Here is a 19,279-nt window from a genome sequence, read left to right as displayed (position 1 = left end):
TTTTGACTGAAATGGCTCTCCATATCTGTCTGCCTCGCAATGTTATTTTAAATATTAAATTTTAAACTGGAAGATTTTACAGATGTAAATTCAAAACGTGTTTCTTCTCTATTATTGCTGGTAAAAGATTATTTAAATTGCGTCATAAAAATCATCTTGTATGTGTGGAAACAAAACATCTGAGGATGTGCAGAAACCCTGAAGGCTGAGCGTGCAACTTGAAGCAAAAACAACAATGAGACATTTTTAAAACAAATGGCATTTCAAGAACCAACACACAGTTATGAAGAATTCCTCTGAACCACCCACAAGCTGGTTTACAGCCTTTGCCGAGATGGTTGGACCGGTCCAGTTTGTTTTTACAGGTAAGACCGGGGATTACTCATGCAGGCAGCAGCCTGACTGGGCCGGGTCCAACCGTGCGCTCCTCGATCTAATCTCTGCTTTTCGGTTAAGGAAAAGCCAGAAAAACGAGATCCAGATGCATCTGTTGTCATTTTTTTTTTAATTATCTGAAGACATGCAGCCCTAACGACGATAAGCCTGATGAACGATAACGTCATTACGTCACAGAGCGGCAGGGTTTCGGTCCTCCTCCAGGTCAATCCACCTGTTGCACCACCTGGATCGGAGCAGCGCGCAGGAGCGCAACCATGGGAGGTAGGAAGTCCCGATCTGATCATTTATTACCGATATTGGTTTGGATTTTAAAGCGTGGAGGCTGGATGAATGAGCTGTAACATTTATGAATGGAAATGACTTGAATATTCGCGTTGTTGAGTGACTGAGCGGATGAACAATGGTGACAAGCAACACCGTTTGTTTTTTACCTGTAACGTTTGTATTGTTTGTTTGCAAATAATTGGTGATTTAGTTCATATGTATATAAACGAAATTGATTCATTATCTCAAGTAAGACACCACGAATAGACTTTGTTTATTTCTGTTAATTATGGGGAGTTTCTACTTACATCTAATGAAAATATTAGAATATTACATTATACCAATTAGAAAAACAACTAAGTTCTAATAGACAAAGTGGGATAAGTGAAAATTATGTTTAATACCTGCTTAAAGTTGATTGGATTTAAAACTATAACCTTTATGAAAATGACCAGAACAATCACATTGTTTGCAGACTGAGCGGGACAGGACAATGACAGTCCAATAACACACACACACACACGCACACACACAAACACTCACACACACTTATTTATTACATAACTATTGTAATAATTATGTGCTGTTACAATAATATGTATTTAGATTTATCCATCCATCCATTGTATCCGGGGTCGGGTCACTTCTTCCAGCTCCTCCTGGAACCCCAAGGCCTTCCCAGGCCAGCCGGGAGACACAGTTCCTCCAGCATGTCCTGCGTCTTCCCCGGGCCTCTTCCCGGTGGGACGAGCCCGAAACATCTCCCCAAGGAGGCGTCCAGGAGGCATCCTGACCAAATGCCTGAGCCACCTATTTAATTTACTTACAGTCATATTTAATTTACTTACAACATCCCACTCACATTTTATACTGTATTATATATCTATATTCTAATATATCATATTGTATTATATTCTACAGCTTATGGTTATACTTGTACTTACTAATATTTAACACCCTGGGTGGAGTAGCTTGTCAACACAAAAGCAATTTCACATAAGCAATTTCCTCTTGGGGATGAATAAAGTATATTCTATTTTTAAAAAATAAAAATAAAAACATTTTTGAGCTAACATATCTAAACAATTTATTAACTTACCTTTGAAGTTCTTTATGAAGTTTTACACATACAGCTTAAATCATTTGTCATTGTTGGACCTTTTGAGAATGTCTGAATAATTACATAAACATAATTAATAATCCTGCAGCGGCTGAGGAGCCACTGCTAACATACTGCGCACTGGAAGTGGGACCTGGAATTGTTTGTTTAACAAAAATGCGAAGTCATTTTTTCTGAATGACTTCGCAAGTCATTCAGAAAAATGGAGGGAAGGAGAAAAAAATGGAGAAAGAGAAAAAGCAAAACGTTGACAGTTTATTCAGAGGTTGACAAACAGGAAGATCCGGACTGAATGACAAATTTTAAACACAAAAAACAAATTACTGAAGATGTGATGTATAGTTATGTGTGAACAGTGACACACAGGGGGTGTATATTCAGTGGGTCAAAGATTAGTTTCATTGCTGAGTTATCAGCTTGTTTAAAATGAGTGATTGGGAAAAGTTCATATGGTACATTTTGACCTTTTCTGGGTTAGATTCCAGCAAACCTGATTCAAATATTTGCATTTCCTCCTGCATCAGGGAAATACCTAAGCATGCAGGACAACCACAGCTTTATATTGTGTTCATTTAGAGCATTATTTTATCTACTCAAGGAAAAGACAGGAAAATTTAATGTGGATGCAGTGAAAATCTGCAAAACCTTTAGACTCCAGATATCATCTCCAGCACTTTAAGCTGGAAAAACAGATGGGAAATTAGGAGCCAGGTGGGGGGATTTTGACATTTCTAAACTTTAACATTTTTTCTAAAGACTGATGTCTGCAGAATGAACCTTTATGGAACACTCTTCCCGACAACAATCAAACCCAAGCCCTAAAAATCTCGGTCTCAGTTTGTTTGAAGGAAACTCGAATGCATATGTGAATGCCAAGCGGACCATAAACTGCTCCAAGAGCAGGAAGTGGACTCAATTTACCAGGGCATTCTAGGTAAATACAACCAAAACATGAGAGCCTCATGCTAGCAGGACAAAACAAGTAAGAGAGCCTCATGCTAGCAGGACAAAACAAGCATGAGAGCCTCATGCTAGCAGGACAAAACAAGCAAGAGCCTCATGCTAGCAGGACAAAACAAGCAAGAGAGCCTCATGCTAGCAGGACAAAACAAGCAAGAGAGCCTCATGCTAGCAGGACAAAACAAGCATGAGAGCCTCATGCTAGCAGGACAAAACAAGCAAGAGAGCCTCATGCTAGCAGGACAAAACAAGCAAGAGAGCCTCATGCTAGCAGGACAAAACAAGCAAGAGAGCCTCATGCTAGCAGGACAAAACAAGTAAGAGAGCCTCATGCTAGCAGGACAAAACAAGCAAGAGAGCCTCATGCTAGCAGGACAAAACAAGCAAGAGCCTCATGCTAGCAGGACAAAACAAGCATGAGAGCCTCATGCTAGCAGGACAAAACAAGCATGAGAGCCTCATGCTAGCAGGAGAAATGCCTTGTGGTATTTTGCCATAGACAAAAGAGAAATCCTACACAAGCTAATTTCTGATGCTACTCCATTTTTCTTTACATTTTGCACAGACGGAAGTTGTTCTCATGTATTTTTTAGCTGTTTTTTTTTTTTTGTTATTTCCTTCAGTGGTTCTTGGTGCAGCGCCACCACAGGCAAGGAGGTGAACTGTTTTTTCAGAGTTCATTTGACACAGTGCGGTGTTAAAGCACACCAGCTGAAAATGTCACAAATGTTGCAACTTTGGTCTCCAATCGAAACTGATTGTCTGGTAGACTATCAGGTGAAAACAGATAGCAGATGTAGCCTAAATCTAGATCTGCTTTGTTTGTAAATGTTTTACCTGAGCAAAGTAATAATAATAATAATAATAATAAAAAAAACTCACAGCTTTTACAACAAAAAGAAGAAAAATTCGTGTACATAAAATCAAGACTCAGAGAGAATGGAAACTGATTTTCATAAACCACACATTTAAATGTTCAGTGGGGATGAAAATGGCGTGCACGGCTTTATTTGAATGCATAGGTACAGGCGTGTTCCACCTGATGTCATTTTTCTGATGTTTTTTTTCTTCCCGCTGCCTCTTCTAGGCGTCTATTCCAGTGAAAAGATGGCCAACGTTTTTGCCTATGAGAGCTCAGAACTTGACTGGTGTGAAGACAACTACAGATACTCTGAAAATGTTGTGGAGTATTTCAACACGGTAAGCTCCTCAGACAGAGCGTCATGCAAGAATGACCCGTTTCTACAGTTTGATGATGTTTAAAGTCATTTTGCACCTTTTCATTGCTGATTTGTTGTTTTCCTGCAGGTCAGCAGCTTTTTCTTCTTCATTGTTGCTCCTATAATGCTCTATCTGCTGCATCCCTATGCCAAGGAGAGGAGTCTGGCAATCCACATGGTCTGGATCATGATGATTTTTGTAGGCAAGTCCATTTTATTTCAATTAATTGTATTGGACCATCGAGTTACTATTTTTTGTATTAATATAATAAAGATAAAATCAGTAAAAACGTATTGGAGACAGCTGACATTGGGCTAAACCATTGTAAAATTTTTCTGATCTTCCCAAAGTATATCAAGATTTTTTAAAGAAACAGGCCCACAGCATTACACCTCCTCCACCATACTTAGCCACTGTTTTATGGCAAACACACTTGGAGTTGTTGTTACTGCTCTAGTTCACCAAAACCATGATTTAGTTAAACTAATTGCAGCATTTCTGAAATGTCTGCTTTTTTACATTTGTGATAGTAGAATAGAGATTACAATTGTTTTACATTTAGACTTGTCTGAACTTTTTGTTGTTGTTGCTCTAATTGTTGATATGAACATGAGTTTGTTTTACTTGAATAGCATGTACTCTTGTCTTTCCCATTTTGAATAGGAATCACATTATACTCAAGAGAAGCAGAAAATCATAGATTGCTAATTAAAATGTCTCCAATTGAAAAATATAAAGGCGATAGTGGTACAAAATATTTCAGTTTATTTATTTCATAGGAATTATTTGAATGATCTTTGATTGCAAGGTCAGTGAAAAACAATATAAACATTTTGTGTAGGATTTTATTTATCTAGTTAGCTAGTTAGTTATTATTTATTTATTGTATTTAAAGTCACCTGTAAGTCTTAGAAATGTCAGAACTCCACCAATCCTCACATCCTCAGTTTTAATATGTTCACGTTGTGTGTTTGTGGAAAGCAGGAATATTTTCCAGTAAGAGAGTTTGTTTTTCTGCAGGACTTTTCTCTGCATACTTCCACATGACTCTCAGCTTCGTGGGCCAGATGCTGGATGAACTCTCCATCTTGTGGGTGTTGGCTGTGGGATATGCCACTTGGTTCCCTCGTAAACTGTTTCCCTCTTTTATCAAAGACAGGTAAGTTTACTTTTAGACCACTCAACCAGGTGACAAATCACCGCCCTACCCTACGACAAGTTAGCGCAAGGTGTGCTAGTATTTTTATTGCCATCTACACTTACACACACCTCAGAAGGCCTTTAAACAAGAAACAAAGAACTGTTTATGTACGCTGTGAAAACCTGTCCTGTCTGCAGAGGCAGCAAGATTCATTATTCTAGATTAGGATGTCCATAGTTTGGCTCTTGGAATAATTTTTGTTGTTTCAAACTGGAGTTCAAGAAAAATAGAGCTGTAAAAACGTGATATTTTTTATTTTTTTAGGACTAGAGTTTTTTTTTTTTAATCACTGTATTTTTATTGAGGTTTTTTTCTTTTAATTCATACATACAGTTTGCGAATACAAAGAAGTGTTTATCCGACATAGAATAATATATGAAAAAAAAAAAAAATAGGTTAATTAATCCCTCAACTTAATCCCATTCAGCCCACCCAGGTCACTGCTCAGAAGGCCAATGCACTACGTTCCCATCCCTGTCAAGAATGGAACAAATTTTGATAAAATTTGTTTACCTAATTGATCTGGAACATCATTGCATATTTTGAAAAGAGTTGAGAAAGGGCCCCCATATTTCTTCAAATTTACCAGTTGAGTGTTGAAGAGAGCATCTAATTCTTTCCAGTTTCAGACATGACATAAGGTCACATATCCACTGTTTATGAGTAGGAGGAGCAGCACCCCTCCACCTGATCAGAACTGTGCGCCTCGCTAGCAGTGAGCAAAATGCCAGTGCCCTTCGTTTAGAAGCCGATAAAGGCAACTCCTTTCCACTAAAACTGAAAAGGGCCAAGAGAGGGCCAGGTGTCACCACCACTCCGGCCAAACCAGACATCGTATGGAAGACATCTTTCCAGAAGCGACCTAGAGCGGGGCAGGACCAATACATATGAACCAGTGTGGCTACGGCAGTTTTGCATTTGTCGCAGTATGGGGTGACTTCTGGATAAAAACGAGATAGTTTGCTTTTGGAAAGATGGGCTCTGTGTACTATTTTGAACTGAATGAGACAATGGCGTGCACACAAAGATGTTGTATTCACTAGTTTAAGTATAGAGTCCCATGTGTCATCCAGTATAGTAATATCCAAGTCTTCTTCCCAAGAAGTTTTAAGATTAGATGAGGAGGTCTCCGTCAAACTCAACATTTTACTATAAAGCCACGAAACCATACCTTTACGAGTCGGGTTCAATGATAAGATAGCTTCCAATAAAGTGTCCTCTGGCAGGGAAACTGAGCCTGATAAGTGAGACTGAATGAAGTTTCTGGTTTGCAAATATCTAAAAAAGTGAGATTTAGGTAAACCATACTTATTGCCAAGTTCCTCAAAGGATGCCAAACTCTTCTCCATGAAAAGGTCTTTAAAATGAGTAAGCCCCTTCCGGTGCCACTCTAAGAACACCCCATCCTGAACAGATGGTCTAAAAAGGTGGTTAAGTGGACTTAGGAGGGAAAAATCATGGAGTTTAAAGTATTTTCTAAACTGGCCCCATATTTTCAGTGAGTGTTTCACTACAGGGTTTAAAATGGTTTTAGACGAAGAGAGTGGAAGTGGGGAACAGAGCACAGCCGGGATGGATATATCATTACCACTGCGCAGCTCCATAGCCACCCAGTCAGGACAGCCACCCCGGTTATGATAAAAATACCAAAACACTAAGCATCTAAGGTTGGCGGCCCAGTAATAAAACCGGAAATTGGGGAAGGCAAACCCCCCCTGTTGTTTAGGTTTTTGGAGTTGTAATTTATTGAGCCTTGGGCGTTTACCCCGCCAGATGAAGGACGAAAAAGTTGAGTCTAGCTCATTAAAAAAGTACCAGGAATAAAATAGGTAATGCCTGAAAGAGGTATAAAAATTTGGGTAGTATATTCATTTTAATTGAGTTAATACGCCCCACAAGGGACATGGAAAAGGGCGTCCACTATGTAAGGGATCCCTTCACTTGGTTCAACAGTTGGATCAAATTCTCCTTGAACAACAAATGTTTATGTTTTTTTGTCACTGTGATGCCAAGGTATGTGAATTTTTGTTTTTCGATTCTAAACGGGAGATTTGACAACTCTGACGTATTAGCTTTATTACCTATGGGAAAAAGTTCACTTTTAGTAAGGTTCAGCTTCTATCCAGAAATCTGACCAAATTGACTTAATACATCCAGAACAAAAGGCAGTGAGGTTGATGGTTTGGAAATAAAAAGTAAAAGGTCATCTGCATAAAGCGACACTCTATGTTCCATGTCATTCCTCCAAATGCCGGATATCTCTTTACTGGTCCTAAGTGCAATGGCGAGGGGCTCTATAGCCAGATCAAAAAGCAGGGGGCTAAGAGGACTGCCCTGCCGGGTGCCTCTCTGTAATTTAAATGGTTTTGAAGTCTGAAAATTGGTACGAACCACGGCAGACGGTTGCTGGAATAATAGTTTAATCCATGAAATGAAGTTTCCTCCGAAGCCAAATCTACTAAGAACAGCAAAAAGATAGTCAAACTCAACCCGGTCAAAGGCTTTTTCAGCGTCCAAGGAGACAACACACTCATCCGAATCTGTGGCACTGGAATACATGATATTAAGCAACCTTCTAACATTAAAATACGAGTGTCGACCTTTAATAAATCCTGTTTGGTCTTTAGAAATAATTGATGGTAGAACAGTTTCAAGTCTACGGGAAAGAATTTTGGCCAAAATTTTAGCATCTGTATTTAGGAGAGAGATTGGTCTATATGAGGCGCATTCCACAGGATCTTTGCCTTTTAGGGTTAGGCTTCGTAAAATGATTGAGGGAGGGATCCGTGTTTAAAACAGTCAGTAAGAGTGGAGCTGAGCTGCACTGCGAGTAAGTCCGAGAATTGTTTGAAAAATTCTGAGGGAAGACCGTCCGGTCCTGGGCATTTACCAGATTGCATTGAAGCTATTGCTAGGGAGACTTCTGCCTGGGAAATGGGTTCATCTAACCTGTTCTTAAGTTCTGGTGAAATTACAGGGATGTGAAGTTTAGCTAGAAAATCATCAGTCATGTTAGGATTGGTTTGTGATTGTGAGCTGTAGAGCTCCTCATAAAAGTTTCTAAATGCATCATTAATTTGACAATGATCTGTGACTATACTGCCATCTTGTTTTCGAATTCTAGAAATAGTTTGCTTTGCCCTCGAGCCCTTAAGCATGGTTGCTAATAATTTATCGGGTTTGTCGCCATGCACATAAAATTTGGATTTGTTGTGTAAAAGCAGGCGTTCAGCTGAGTGTGTTGTCAGTAGGTCAAGCCTTGTTTTAAGTTCAATACGTCTTCTAAACAGTTCAGGACACTGATTCAGAGCATATTTTACGTCAATCTCTTTGATTTGTTGAATTAGGTTGTTCTGTTCATGGGTGGACTGTTTTTTAATTTTTGCTGAATAGGCAATAATCTGGCCTCTGATATAGGCCTTAAAAGCATCCCAAACCACAAGACTGGAGATCTCTTGGGAGGAGTTTGTAGCAAAAAAACGTATCTCATCTTGAATAAACGGTACAAAGTTTTCATCCGACAGCAGGGTTGAATTGAAACGCCAAGGTCCAGTTCTTAGGGGGAAGTGAGGAAGGGACAGTGACAGAGTAAGTGGGGCGTGGTCTGAAATAACTATGCTTTGATAGTCACAGGAACGGATCTGCTGTAGCCATTTAGTATCTGTGATAAAATAATCAATTCTCGAATAAGTTTTATGTACATGTGAGAAGTAGGAGAACTCCCTCTTGTCTGGATTAAAAGTTCGCCACACATCACACAGCTCATATTCAGATAAAAAGGTTTGGATGACTGATGCAGACTTGCTTATGACATTACTTTTAAGAGACGAGCGGTCCAAAACTGGGTCCAGCCAACAGTTAAAGTCACCCTCTAGGACCAATGAATATTTATTAAGGTCAGGTAGGGAAGAAAATAGTTGTTTAAAAAAATTCTCATCATCTGTATTAGGAGCGTAAACATTGACCAAGGCGACCAGGGTGTCGTACAATTTCCCACAAACTATAATAAATCTGCCTTGTTTATCAGCTACCACATTATCGGCCTCGAATGGAGTATTCTGGCTGATCAGTATGGAGACCCCCCGTGCCTTTACCTGAAAATGGGAGTGAAAACATTGTCCCTTCCAACATGTCAGGAGACGACCCCCGTCTGAGCTCCTGTTGTGAGTCTCCTGCAGAAACGCCACATCCGTTTTAAATCGTTTAATATGGGAAAAAACCTTCCTTCTCTTCACTGGGTGGTTTAAACCTTTGACATTCCAGCTTAAAAATTGCAAGTGTTGACTCATAATTTCAAAGTTTGTGTGTTACCTTACTTTGACAGGTACGATAAGAATATGGCAGGCAGAGAATGGAGCAAAAGAGATGAAAAAGAAAATAAAAAATTACAGTAACCTGCAAGACCTCTGATGGTGACCTTATCCTCCCTCTTAACATTCCCCCCAAACCTAAACAGCTGCCAAACAAAAAAACAACAATTTGGCAGCAAGCTCTTCAAACTTAACATTCTCAAAGACCCAATCCTCCAGTAACTAACAACCTCAGAATAAGAACTAGAAAAAACAGACTTAACAATAGCAAACTAACCCCTGCTCCTAGTAGGCACGGAGTAGGTGTAGACCCCCCACAGTGATGAAGATTTTGAAGACACCTTTTACTGGCCTCCATGAACACTATAAAAAAAAAGCAATGCAATAAAGTTTAAGGCTTAAAGTAACCACAGGGAGTGGTATTAAAAAAAGGCTTTGAAAACTGTTGGGACAGAACAAAACAGGTATTAATGAAGCTACACCTCCATTCATAAAGTCCAGCAACAGCTAAACGGTGGCCAGACCCCAAACCACCATTATGAGTAGGGTTAAATGACAACAGGCTATATTTACAGTACCTGCTGTGCCCCGAGATAAGCAGCCCACCCTGTTTCTGGAGTAAACCCTCGGCAGAGTGTTGCTCCTTTATTGGACTTCCTGTGGTTTTGGAAGCCGCTTGATGAACTGTTGAGCCTCTTCCACCGAACCGAGGAGTTTCTTGACACCGTTGGGCTGCGTTATACGAAGACGGGTTGGGAAGAGAAGAGCCGGCCTCAGGCCCCGCTTGTAGAGATCCGCCATGACGTCCTTATATTCTGCCCGCTGGGCCAGCACGTCTGGGCTGTAGTCCTCCACAATACGAAGAGACGCGCCTTTGTAGTCGAAATTTCCTCTCCTCCTGGCTTCCCGGATGATGAGGTCTTTGACCAGGTACCGATGCAGGCGGAGGATCGCCGGGCGAGGTGGACGTCCTGCGGGCCGCTTCGCTGCCAGAGAGCGGTGTGCTCTGTCGAGCTCTGGTGGGGTCGGGAGCACCTCTTTCCCAAAAAGTTCGCAGAGAAGGTTGGAGAAGAAATGAGTAGGGCGCCCACTTTCAGTGTCTTCGGGTAGATACGGATGTTCTGTCGTCTGCTGCGGCTCTCCAAGTCAGTCACCTTGTCCTTTAGCTTAGCATTGTCTTCACGGAGAGCAGCACACGAGTCTTCGAGGCTAGCCACCCGCTGGCCCAGATCCTCTGCCGCGAGCTCCAAAGAGGAGACTCGTTCAGCCTGTTCTTCCAAGGCCTGGCGCACCTGATCCAGCTTGGAGCTTAACATGTTGACAGAGGACCTGAACTCAGACTTCAGATCCTCACCGTGCTGCTGAAGTAGTGCGGTGATAGCCTCTAGCGTTAAGCTAGTGTCCTCTTTCTTACTTTCTTTCATGCTCTTACCGGCCATTACTAGTGGATATATAATCAAAACACTAGCCAAAAAGTTTTTATATTAATTGGAGGCGGAAAATTAACTTTCTGTGGGGTGAGTTTAATTAAAAGGTTGGATTTTGCTACGTCTACCCTGACCGCATGGCAAACCGGAAGTCTCAGGACTAGAGTTTTAATGACAGATTTAGATCTCCTTTAAGGAGACCAAGTGTGGAAAAATTCACATTTTTACTCTTGGATTTGAGTCTCAGCTACTTCTAAGAACAACAACACTTAAAAACTCACCCTGTCATTTTTTCCCAATATTGTTTGCTGCCTAGAAAGCCCAGGCATTACGCTGTTACCTAGCAACTCCAGCCGAGCCCAGCCCAGTTACCGAGCAACCCAAGCAGAGATCCAACACATTTGGTCAGCTGGTTTTACTCCTGTTCATCCCAGCAAAACACTTGCTGGAAAAGTCAAGTGTTTTGTTGTTGACTTACCATCCAGAAGCTGCATTATTGTTTGTTGTGCAAGAGGCTCCATTTCTTCTGCTTTTTGGTCGATTTAGGGTTAAAGCTGTATATTGTGTATCTATTTGCAGCCATTTTCATGTGTGAGTGTAAAACATTAAGTTAGGGGCCGTGACCAGCAGCAGCTTATATGGATTTAAAGTGGCAAGAAACCTCAACAAATCTCAAAATAGGCAGAACTGAGGCAACTAAAGCAACATTTTTATTCAAAGTCAGATTTTGGTGCAGCCATTAGTTATTGTCTGCAAGGAATAAACTAAAAACATTTTCTCAACCAATGAAATAAAAACTATTTGATTCAAAAGTTTCTCATTTTTATTCAAACAAATAATGGGAAAAAAATTATTTGCACTAACAGTCAAAACAAATATGTTTACTTGGTTTTGTGTTTTTATTTTTGATAATCATTAAGTAAATAACAGAAGTGCTGTCATAGCTTTAGAAAGAAAGAAAGTGCCAGTGGGATTATTTATTAGTTTAGCAACAGGCTTCAATTAGTAATTTATAAACATGATTAGTTGTACATAATTTGGAGTTTTGTATTGTTATTATTGAGTTTTGGAATAAAAATGTTATATTTTCATTAATATTTGTGGTGTTTTTGTGCAAGTGACCCTCCAATGATGTGACATTATTACAGTGACCTCCAGTTCATTTGAGTTTGAGGTTCTGCATTACACTGATCAGTCGTTCTTCTCTCATGTTAAACCTTGTTTTCCTTCATGCATTTGTTTTTTCAGTTGAGCATTATGTAAATAGATTGTTCCTAAATGTTTACTGAAACTTTCTCCACTGACCACAGGTCTACATTTTCCCAGCTCGTCCTTTTGATCACTGTCATTACTTCTGTGTCATCGTTTGTCAAACCTACGGCCAACGCCTACGCCTTAAACTGTTTTGGCCTCCACCTTCTGTACACCTTGGCTGTGGAAATGAGATGGTAAATAAATCAATCAAAACACGCAGCTTTTTGTTTTCAGTGTGACTACAGATCTTTTCTTAACCTCAGCTGCACTGACCAGAAGGCTCTACGTCTGGCCAAGCTGTCGGTGGCTCTGTGGGTCCTCGCCATCTCCTGCTGGATTAGCGATCGTTTGTGCTGCAGTTTCTGGCAGCGGTTGAACTTCTGCTACCTTCATGGGATCTGGTAAGACCTATGGTCACTTCCTGATATCTGATATATCAGATATCAGATTTTACTCACAGAAAACAAGGCTGTGAGTAATACACATGGAGCTTTTCTGTGACATTTCAAGTTATAAAAATACTCAATAAACACAAAACTTCTTGTGTGCAAATTGTTATGTGCAAATCTATGCTTAAAGTGAATCGCTAAATAAAGTGCTTGTTTAAAAAGTGCCTTTAAAGTGCAATGCAGTGACTTAAGTAAAAATAGTCCCAGGAATGAAGATCTCTTCATTACAACCTGCAAGAGTTTTTTACAGTAGAACGAGGGGCTATTTTTCTGTCTGCCATATTGGATTTAACAGCAATTTTCTGCACTTGCAGTTGATGGCCAGTAGGTGGCAGTGTATTGTGTGATGCACAAGTATCCACTTCAGAGGTCTGTGTGCATTTGTAGCTTAAAAATCCACAAGAAACACAAGGAAATTGCTTCTGGACAAGCAGTCTCCTGCAGTGACCACTATGCATGAAAGTGTTAAAGCAACAAATTTGTTATTATGTCTTGACAGTATAATGTGAGAAACATAACCTGTGAAAAGACTGAGTTCTCCAAATCTTCCCAGTTCTATTATTTCTGTCAGAAGAAACATACCACTCTTGGTCAAAAACAGTCAATAAACCTAGGGTATGCGCCACTCAATGCGCTAATGGTAGATAAACAATTTACAGTTATAGAAAGCAGGATATCATTGTGCATATTCTGTTTCATCTGTCTTTCAGGCACATTCTCATTGTGATGGCAGTAGCCTACGGCAGCACGCTGATAGCTTATCTGGATGCCAGCAATGAAATACCTTATTTGCTGCCAGGACTGGAGTACTGGCCCTGTGATAAATGGGCTGTTGGATTCCCCCACATTGTTCTCTCCAGCTCTCCAAAGACCCAAAAACGGTGCTGACGAATCATTACCCCTGGCATTTCATTTATTGTCAAATGTTTGCTTCACAACTGAATTGCTTTGCATTTGAATACTACTGAAGTTGGCATTTAAATGCATATCTGTAGCCCCCAAAACAATATAATCATAGAGGATAATAATGAGGTTAGTCGTTGACAAAACATTCATCTCAGCATTTCCTCTAAAGAGGTTTTTGTGTAAGCACCAAAAAGAACATTTGAAGCACTTTACAGTATAAAAAAAATTAGCACCAAAGTGCTGCATAGCAAAAACTTAATTAAGCTATTATTGCAAGTAGTAGTTATCTTTGCAACAGTGTTGAATTTGACACTCGACATGTACAGAACAATACAGCAGAGACTGATGCTATTTTTTTGCTATGTAAACATATATAAAATGTTACTAAAGTGAGATAATATAAAATATTTTTACATTTGGAGATGATTAAATGTGACCAAAGTCTGCAGAACTAACGTTTGCATAGCTAACTGCTAGCATAACTTCCTGGTGAGTCATTCCTCCAAGTCCCAACCTGGATTGTTTAGATTCAAATTTATTTGAGCCCCAAATGGGCAACTGATGTTACAGCAAGTATAAAAACTAAAAAACAAATGATCAAATATTAAAAAATAAAAAGCAACAAAACATACCAAAAAGACATGAAATACAAATCAATACATAAGAGTACAGCAGTGTGTTTCATTATTGACTGACTGTTGCTACAAACACTGAATCAGGTGCAAGTCCCCCTACCTTGTCCTGCATTAAAAAGAGATATTGCTGCACATTTAATGAAAGAAAAGCTTTGTCACACCAGTCAACAAAATCATCAGCCACAGGGCCATTGGCATGGTCATCATCATGTAGAAGGCTAGCTATCACCGAGTCATCTGCAAATTTTAATATTAACCTATTATCATGCCGGCTGTGACAGTCGTCCGTATACAACATGTAAAGGACGCAGCCTTGAGGCTGTCCCCCGTAGACAGGGACATCTCTCTGGACATGCATATAAAAACAATTACTGCTAATGTGTTGAAATTGTTCATTTAATGACATTAAAAGCAGCAAGAAATAAAGTCTGAAAGCTGAAGCAGACAGGAGGCTAGCGAACACTGCTGCTGTGTTTACATTTTTTTATTCCCAGTGAAATATTAGCGCCAGCTTCGTTTACCAGCTTGCGATGATGAAGAAGTGATTCTCAGTAGGATCCACTTGCAAAGAGGGATAGATATGGAAAACAAACCCCCAGCTCAATATGCTGCAAAGATAGTCATCAATAATTGGCAAAAGAAAAAAAATCCAACTAAAATCTTCTTTTAAAAGAATAACATCTGAAATGGGAATAATCATTGTAACATTTTACGTAGAGTTTCAGTTTTTTAAATGTGAACGAAACACTTCTGACAGACACAAAGTCAAATGAAATTATGTTTTCATTTCAGTTATTAAATTCTAATTTATTCTCATAATTGATCATATTTTTATATATTTTTTTAGTAAGTTTGGTTGTTTTTTTTATAAAGATGTCCAGAAACATGTGATTCTTCCGAATGTTTTAATATTACAGACGCTTGAGCAAATGTCCCAGTCTGGTTGTGTCCCATCTTGCGAGAATCATTGTTTTGTTTTTTGTTTCTTTTTCGCGACGTTTTAGGGCGTTCCATTGCAAATGTTGTATTTTTTTTTCATTGATCACGTTTTAATTTTGTGTGAGATATTTGTAATATTCCCATTGCCATTCTTTACCAATTTATTCTAAGCTTCTGATTTACATAGGAAACAAGCAACTAAATTAAAAACTGCTTTGATTTCATTTGTTCTATGGAAATTTTATCTAAATCCCATTTATTTATTTAGATATTTTTATTTTATTTTATTTTATTTTTACTGTGCACCCCAGGCAAACAAATTGTTTTTGTTACCATTTTTCTGATTATAAAGCTTTTTTATAGTATTATTGTTTTCTTTTCTTATTGAGAACTTAAGGGGAATTTAACAGCAATAATCAACCTTCAGATAGTAATTGTTATTTCTTAAAAATATTGAGAAATCTTGATTTGCTTCCATTTATAAAGAATAGTATTTTACTCTTTACTGTAATTTTCATTTTTACACTAACCATGGATGTATATTGTGAAAAAGTTAAACTTTTGTTTTAACTTTTTATCAATTACTATCAGACTTAAAATCTAATATTTAGTGTTATGACCGACATAAATTGTCCTTTCATTTATTTTACTTTATTTTTATTCTTTTTTTTAACCTTTTTCCGTGTTCTAGTACCTGAATGTGTGAAGTGCTTGATTTAATTTCATTGTTGTATGTTTATTTGACACTAATTTTAAAATATAAAGCTCTGAAATAAATCAAAGTAATGTGTATGACATTTATAGACATAAACAAATGACTGCTGACTGTGAAAGGGAGCTTATATTGGAGCTGTCCTCGTGTTGATGTTTGAAAATGAAAATTATATTCCGTTTTCTAAAAATGTCGATGCGGTTTTCTGAAAATTTATTTTGTGGAAAACCTGTAAGTTAGATTTTTTTTAATGAGTTCTTATTGTAATGCTGTTTTCTTTTGGGGTGTTTTGTACTTATGTTAGATATCGACTTATTCTTCGATAAACGTTTTGCTTCTTTCAGGTTCAGTGTTTGCTGGTTTTCTGAAGTGATTTTCTATAGAAACATGAGTTTGGATGTTTATTTATTGGATTGTGTGATATTTAGGGAACATTCAGGGAGACTTTGCTTCTTTCATGTGATTGTTATAAATTCAACAATGGATCCTTTCCACACACAGACTCATGTTCCACAGGAACAGAATCATACTAACCAGTCAAGCTGTTGAAAAGTCCAAATGAAAAGGTTACATAGACTAACAAATGGCATAAATGCTACTCATTTTGTTGGTTTAACTGTTTGAGTTGTTATTTTTTCAGGGTGAAGTGATTATGCAATAAGCAGCTCTAATAAACTTTTGTTGGGCGCATGTTGGCTTTATGGTCAGGACCAAGATTGTCCTGAAATTTTGAGAAAAGTTTCCTGTTTTTCACCACTAGAGGGCAGCAAGCGAATGCCAGACTCAGGTCTGACGTTCTGCTGCTACAAGAGGAATCTGTTCACTTCTGCCGGGTAAATGAACGTTCAGTTTAAGAAACGGAGCACATGCACTGAAGTGGATCCGAAGGTTTTATTAAAGGGCGGGTGTCTTTTTTTTAATGTAATGAAAATAAAATCCACAAAAAACTGTAAAAGAAAAAAAAAAATCAAATTTCCCACCATATATTTTGTCTAATTACAACAAAATGGACTCAAACTTTATTATCTGGTAAATAAAATATGTATTTAAGGTTATTAATTAAAAACTTCACCATGAATTATCAGAATAATAACTCTATGGGCAAATTTAGCCATTATATTTGTGCTGATTCATTCATTCCTAGGAATACACTAATGCAATTCAAGTATGTTTGAGTGTGTTTTAAATATAGTTATATATATTTTAGATTTTTATTATGTTAATTCATCCTTTTTAAAGCCTTAAAGTATTCAAAGGACGTTGTGGAAGATCTTGTTGACGCTCAAACACCCAGTACTTGATGGCAATCCAGACAATGATTGATAGACTTGGCAGAAAATTTGAATGTCATTACAAAAAATCCATTTATTTCAGTAATTCATTTCAAAATGTGAAACTCAGTTATTTATCTATGTTCATCTATGATATATAGTCAGTAAAAACATATTTGTTTGGGATGGTTATTGATTCTTGAAGCACAAATTCAGCTGCAGTTCACTGCTGGTGAATTTTCCTTCATTTTCTGCTTGCTGCTGTTATCAGTGTTTTTCTGCCATACTTTTTCCTTCCACTCAACTTTAAATTAATACATTTGATGCTGCACTCCAAGGACAATCACTCACTTTCACAATAACTTTTTTTTGGCTTCCTTATGGTGTCACTGACTGCTGACACCATATCTTACATTGATTATGTAAGATATAACTTGAACATAACATTCAGTTGAAAATAATCTTTTTTAATCCAAAAATCTTTTCTGAGAAACTTAATTTTAGACTTATATGAGCATATAAGCCATCATTTTTTAAACTAATAGAAATAAATGTTTTTAATGTTTTTGCAACATGTCATTGTGAAAAATGATCATTTGTTCTCAATCCATTTAAACAACAGTTAAATAAATGAAATAAGATAAAAATAAAATTGATTAAATTCTCGGTATAATTAGTTTATAAACAAGTTTCACTTTTTAAATTGAACAACTTTAATAAATCACCTTTTTGATGTTATTCTAATTTATTAAAACAGCAGCACCTGTCATTTGTGTAGAGGAAAATACATGATGCTGGTTAATTTCACAAAATATATCATGTAATGTGTATGAAATACAAAGCATTATAAGAAATATAAATATCTGGAATGATTGTTCTGACTTCCCTACATTTCCCATTCTTAAGGAAACTAAAACTAGAGTTTCAACTCTTTAATTAGTCAAGGTATTTAGATGTTTTTAAACAATGCCAAGCATATTTATTTTACACAATAAGTCAAAATTGCCAGCTGAAAAAAGAAGGAATCAGTCCCAAGTATTGTACATCCATGCTGCAATAATTGTTCAAATTAAGACTTTGTGACACTAATGACTTCCATTTATAGTCATACAGAGACATGCAGCAGAGATCTTAAGTAGGGAATTAAATCATGACAGCTGCATTGATGAATAATGACCTCATGAGGACTAATTGGTTACTGCCCCATAAATACTTTCTCTCTTAGTATCATCAGACTTTTAAGTTTATTGTTATATATAGAGTCTTTGGTTGTCATTGGATTTACTGAACAATATAAATTATACAATAATAGAGGTGACAGGTGAGATTTGCATGTGATAGTGCCTGCAGAGCTCAAATTCAACCTAATTTTATTGCCTTTTTTAGAGAAACAAGAGCAGTGGGATACATTTGGAAGCCTGGGCAGACTCAAGAGTTGATCACATACCTGTAAATGTGATTAATTAACAGTTTATGACACACTTTATTAAGATTTCCTTAATGGTCTTCATTAAATATATGTTTTCTTTGTTTACCAGTCAGGTAGAACTCTCAAATTAAAGAAATACTCCATTAGTCACGAAGTATGGTTGTAACTTATTATCTAAGGCTCATTAAAGAGATGCTGTGGATGCTGATGACTGTAGGCAGGAATGATCTCCTGTAGAAGTCTGTATTACAGTGGCCCTGAAGAAGCCTCTGGCCAAATTTTGAAAGTTGTTCATAATTTTCTTGATTTTATAAAAAATACTTCTTTGGATCATCATCTCCAGTGGTTCCACAGTAGCTGCCAGAACAGAACTAGCCTTCATCAGGTTGTAGAGGCTTTTTTTTTTTTTTTTTTGCTGTGACTCCAACAGATGATCACAGGATATGTTGCACTGTACAGGTGAACAAGGAGTTATTCATACACCTCGACCACTACCACTTTTTCTCCTTCTTTACCTAATCCTGTTTTTCTTGAAAGCTACAACCAGGTTGCAGAAGTTTATTGGAAAAAAAGGCACATTAGTTCCCTGAATATGAACAAGATTGTGTTGGTTTTTACATAAAATCCTATTAAAATGCATTAAAACCAGTCTTTTCAACATGTCAAAATGTAAGAAAATTAAAAATGTGTGAATACTTTCTTAAGTTGCTGTATATGTGAGTAAATTTCTGTTTTCTATTCCTTTATAATCAATTAGCATCGAGAGCATTTTATAATTGAAA

At 37.7% G+C, this 19,279-nt stretch overlaps 1 protein-coding gene across 1 annotated transcript; it reads left to right on the top strand.

Moving 5' to 3' along the window:
• The first annotated feature begins 492 nt into the window (after positions 1-492).
• Positions 493-16,140, top strand: acer1 (alkaline ceramidase 1). Its single transcript, XM_055058522.1, has 7 exons — positions 493-660; positions 3,831-3,943; positions 4,052-4,166; positions 4,985-5,123; positions 12,213-12,350; positions 12,420-12,557; positions 13,316-16,140. Exons 1-7 carry the CDS (start codon positions 654-656, stop codon positions 13,491-13,493), a joined length of 828 nt encoding a protein of 275 aa, XP_054914497.1. The 5' UTR covers positions 493-653; the 3' UTR covers positions 13,494-16,140.
• Positions 16,141-19,279: the final 3,139 nt, after the last annotated feature.

This window comes from Poeciliopsis prolifica, unplaced genomic scaffold (assembly GCF_027474105.1).
Source record: "Poeciliopsis prolifica strain line A6 unplaced genomic scaffold, Auburn_PproV2 SCAFFOLD002, whole genome shotgun sequence".
Classification (NCBI taxonomy): Eukaryota; Metazoa; Chordata; class Actinopteri; order Cyprinodontiformes; family Poeciliidae; genus Poeciliopsis; species Poeciliopsis prolifica.
This window is presented reverse-complemented; position numbering and strand designations above follow the sequence as displayed.

Excerpts from the sequence above, each read along its gene's own strand:
- acer1 (XM_055058522.1), top strand. Across the intron at positions 4,167-4,984 it reads GATCATGATGATTTTTGTAG|GACTTTTCTCTGCATACTTC; the intron begins GCAAGTCCATTT and ends GTTTTTCTGCAG. Across the intron at positions 12,351-12,419 it reads TTGGCTGTGGAAATGAGATG|CTGCACTGACCAGAAGGCTC; the intron begins GTAAATAAATCA and ends TCTTAACCTCAG.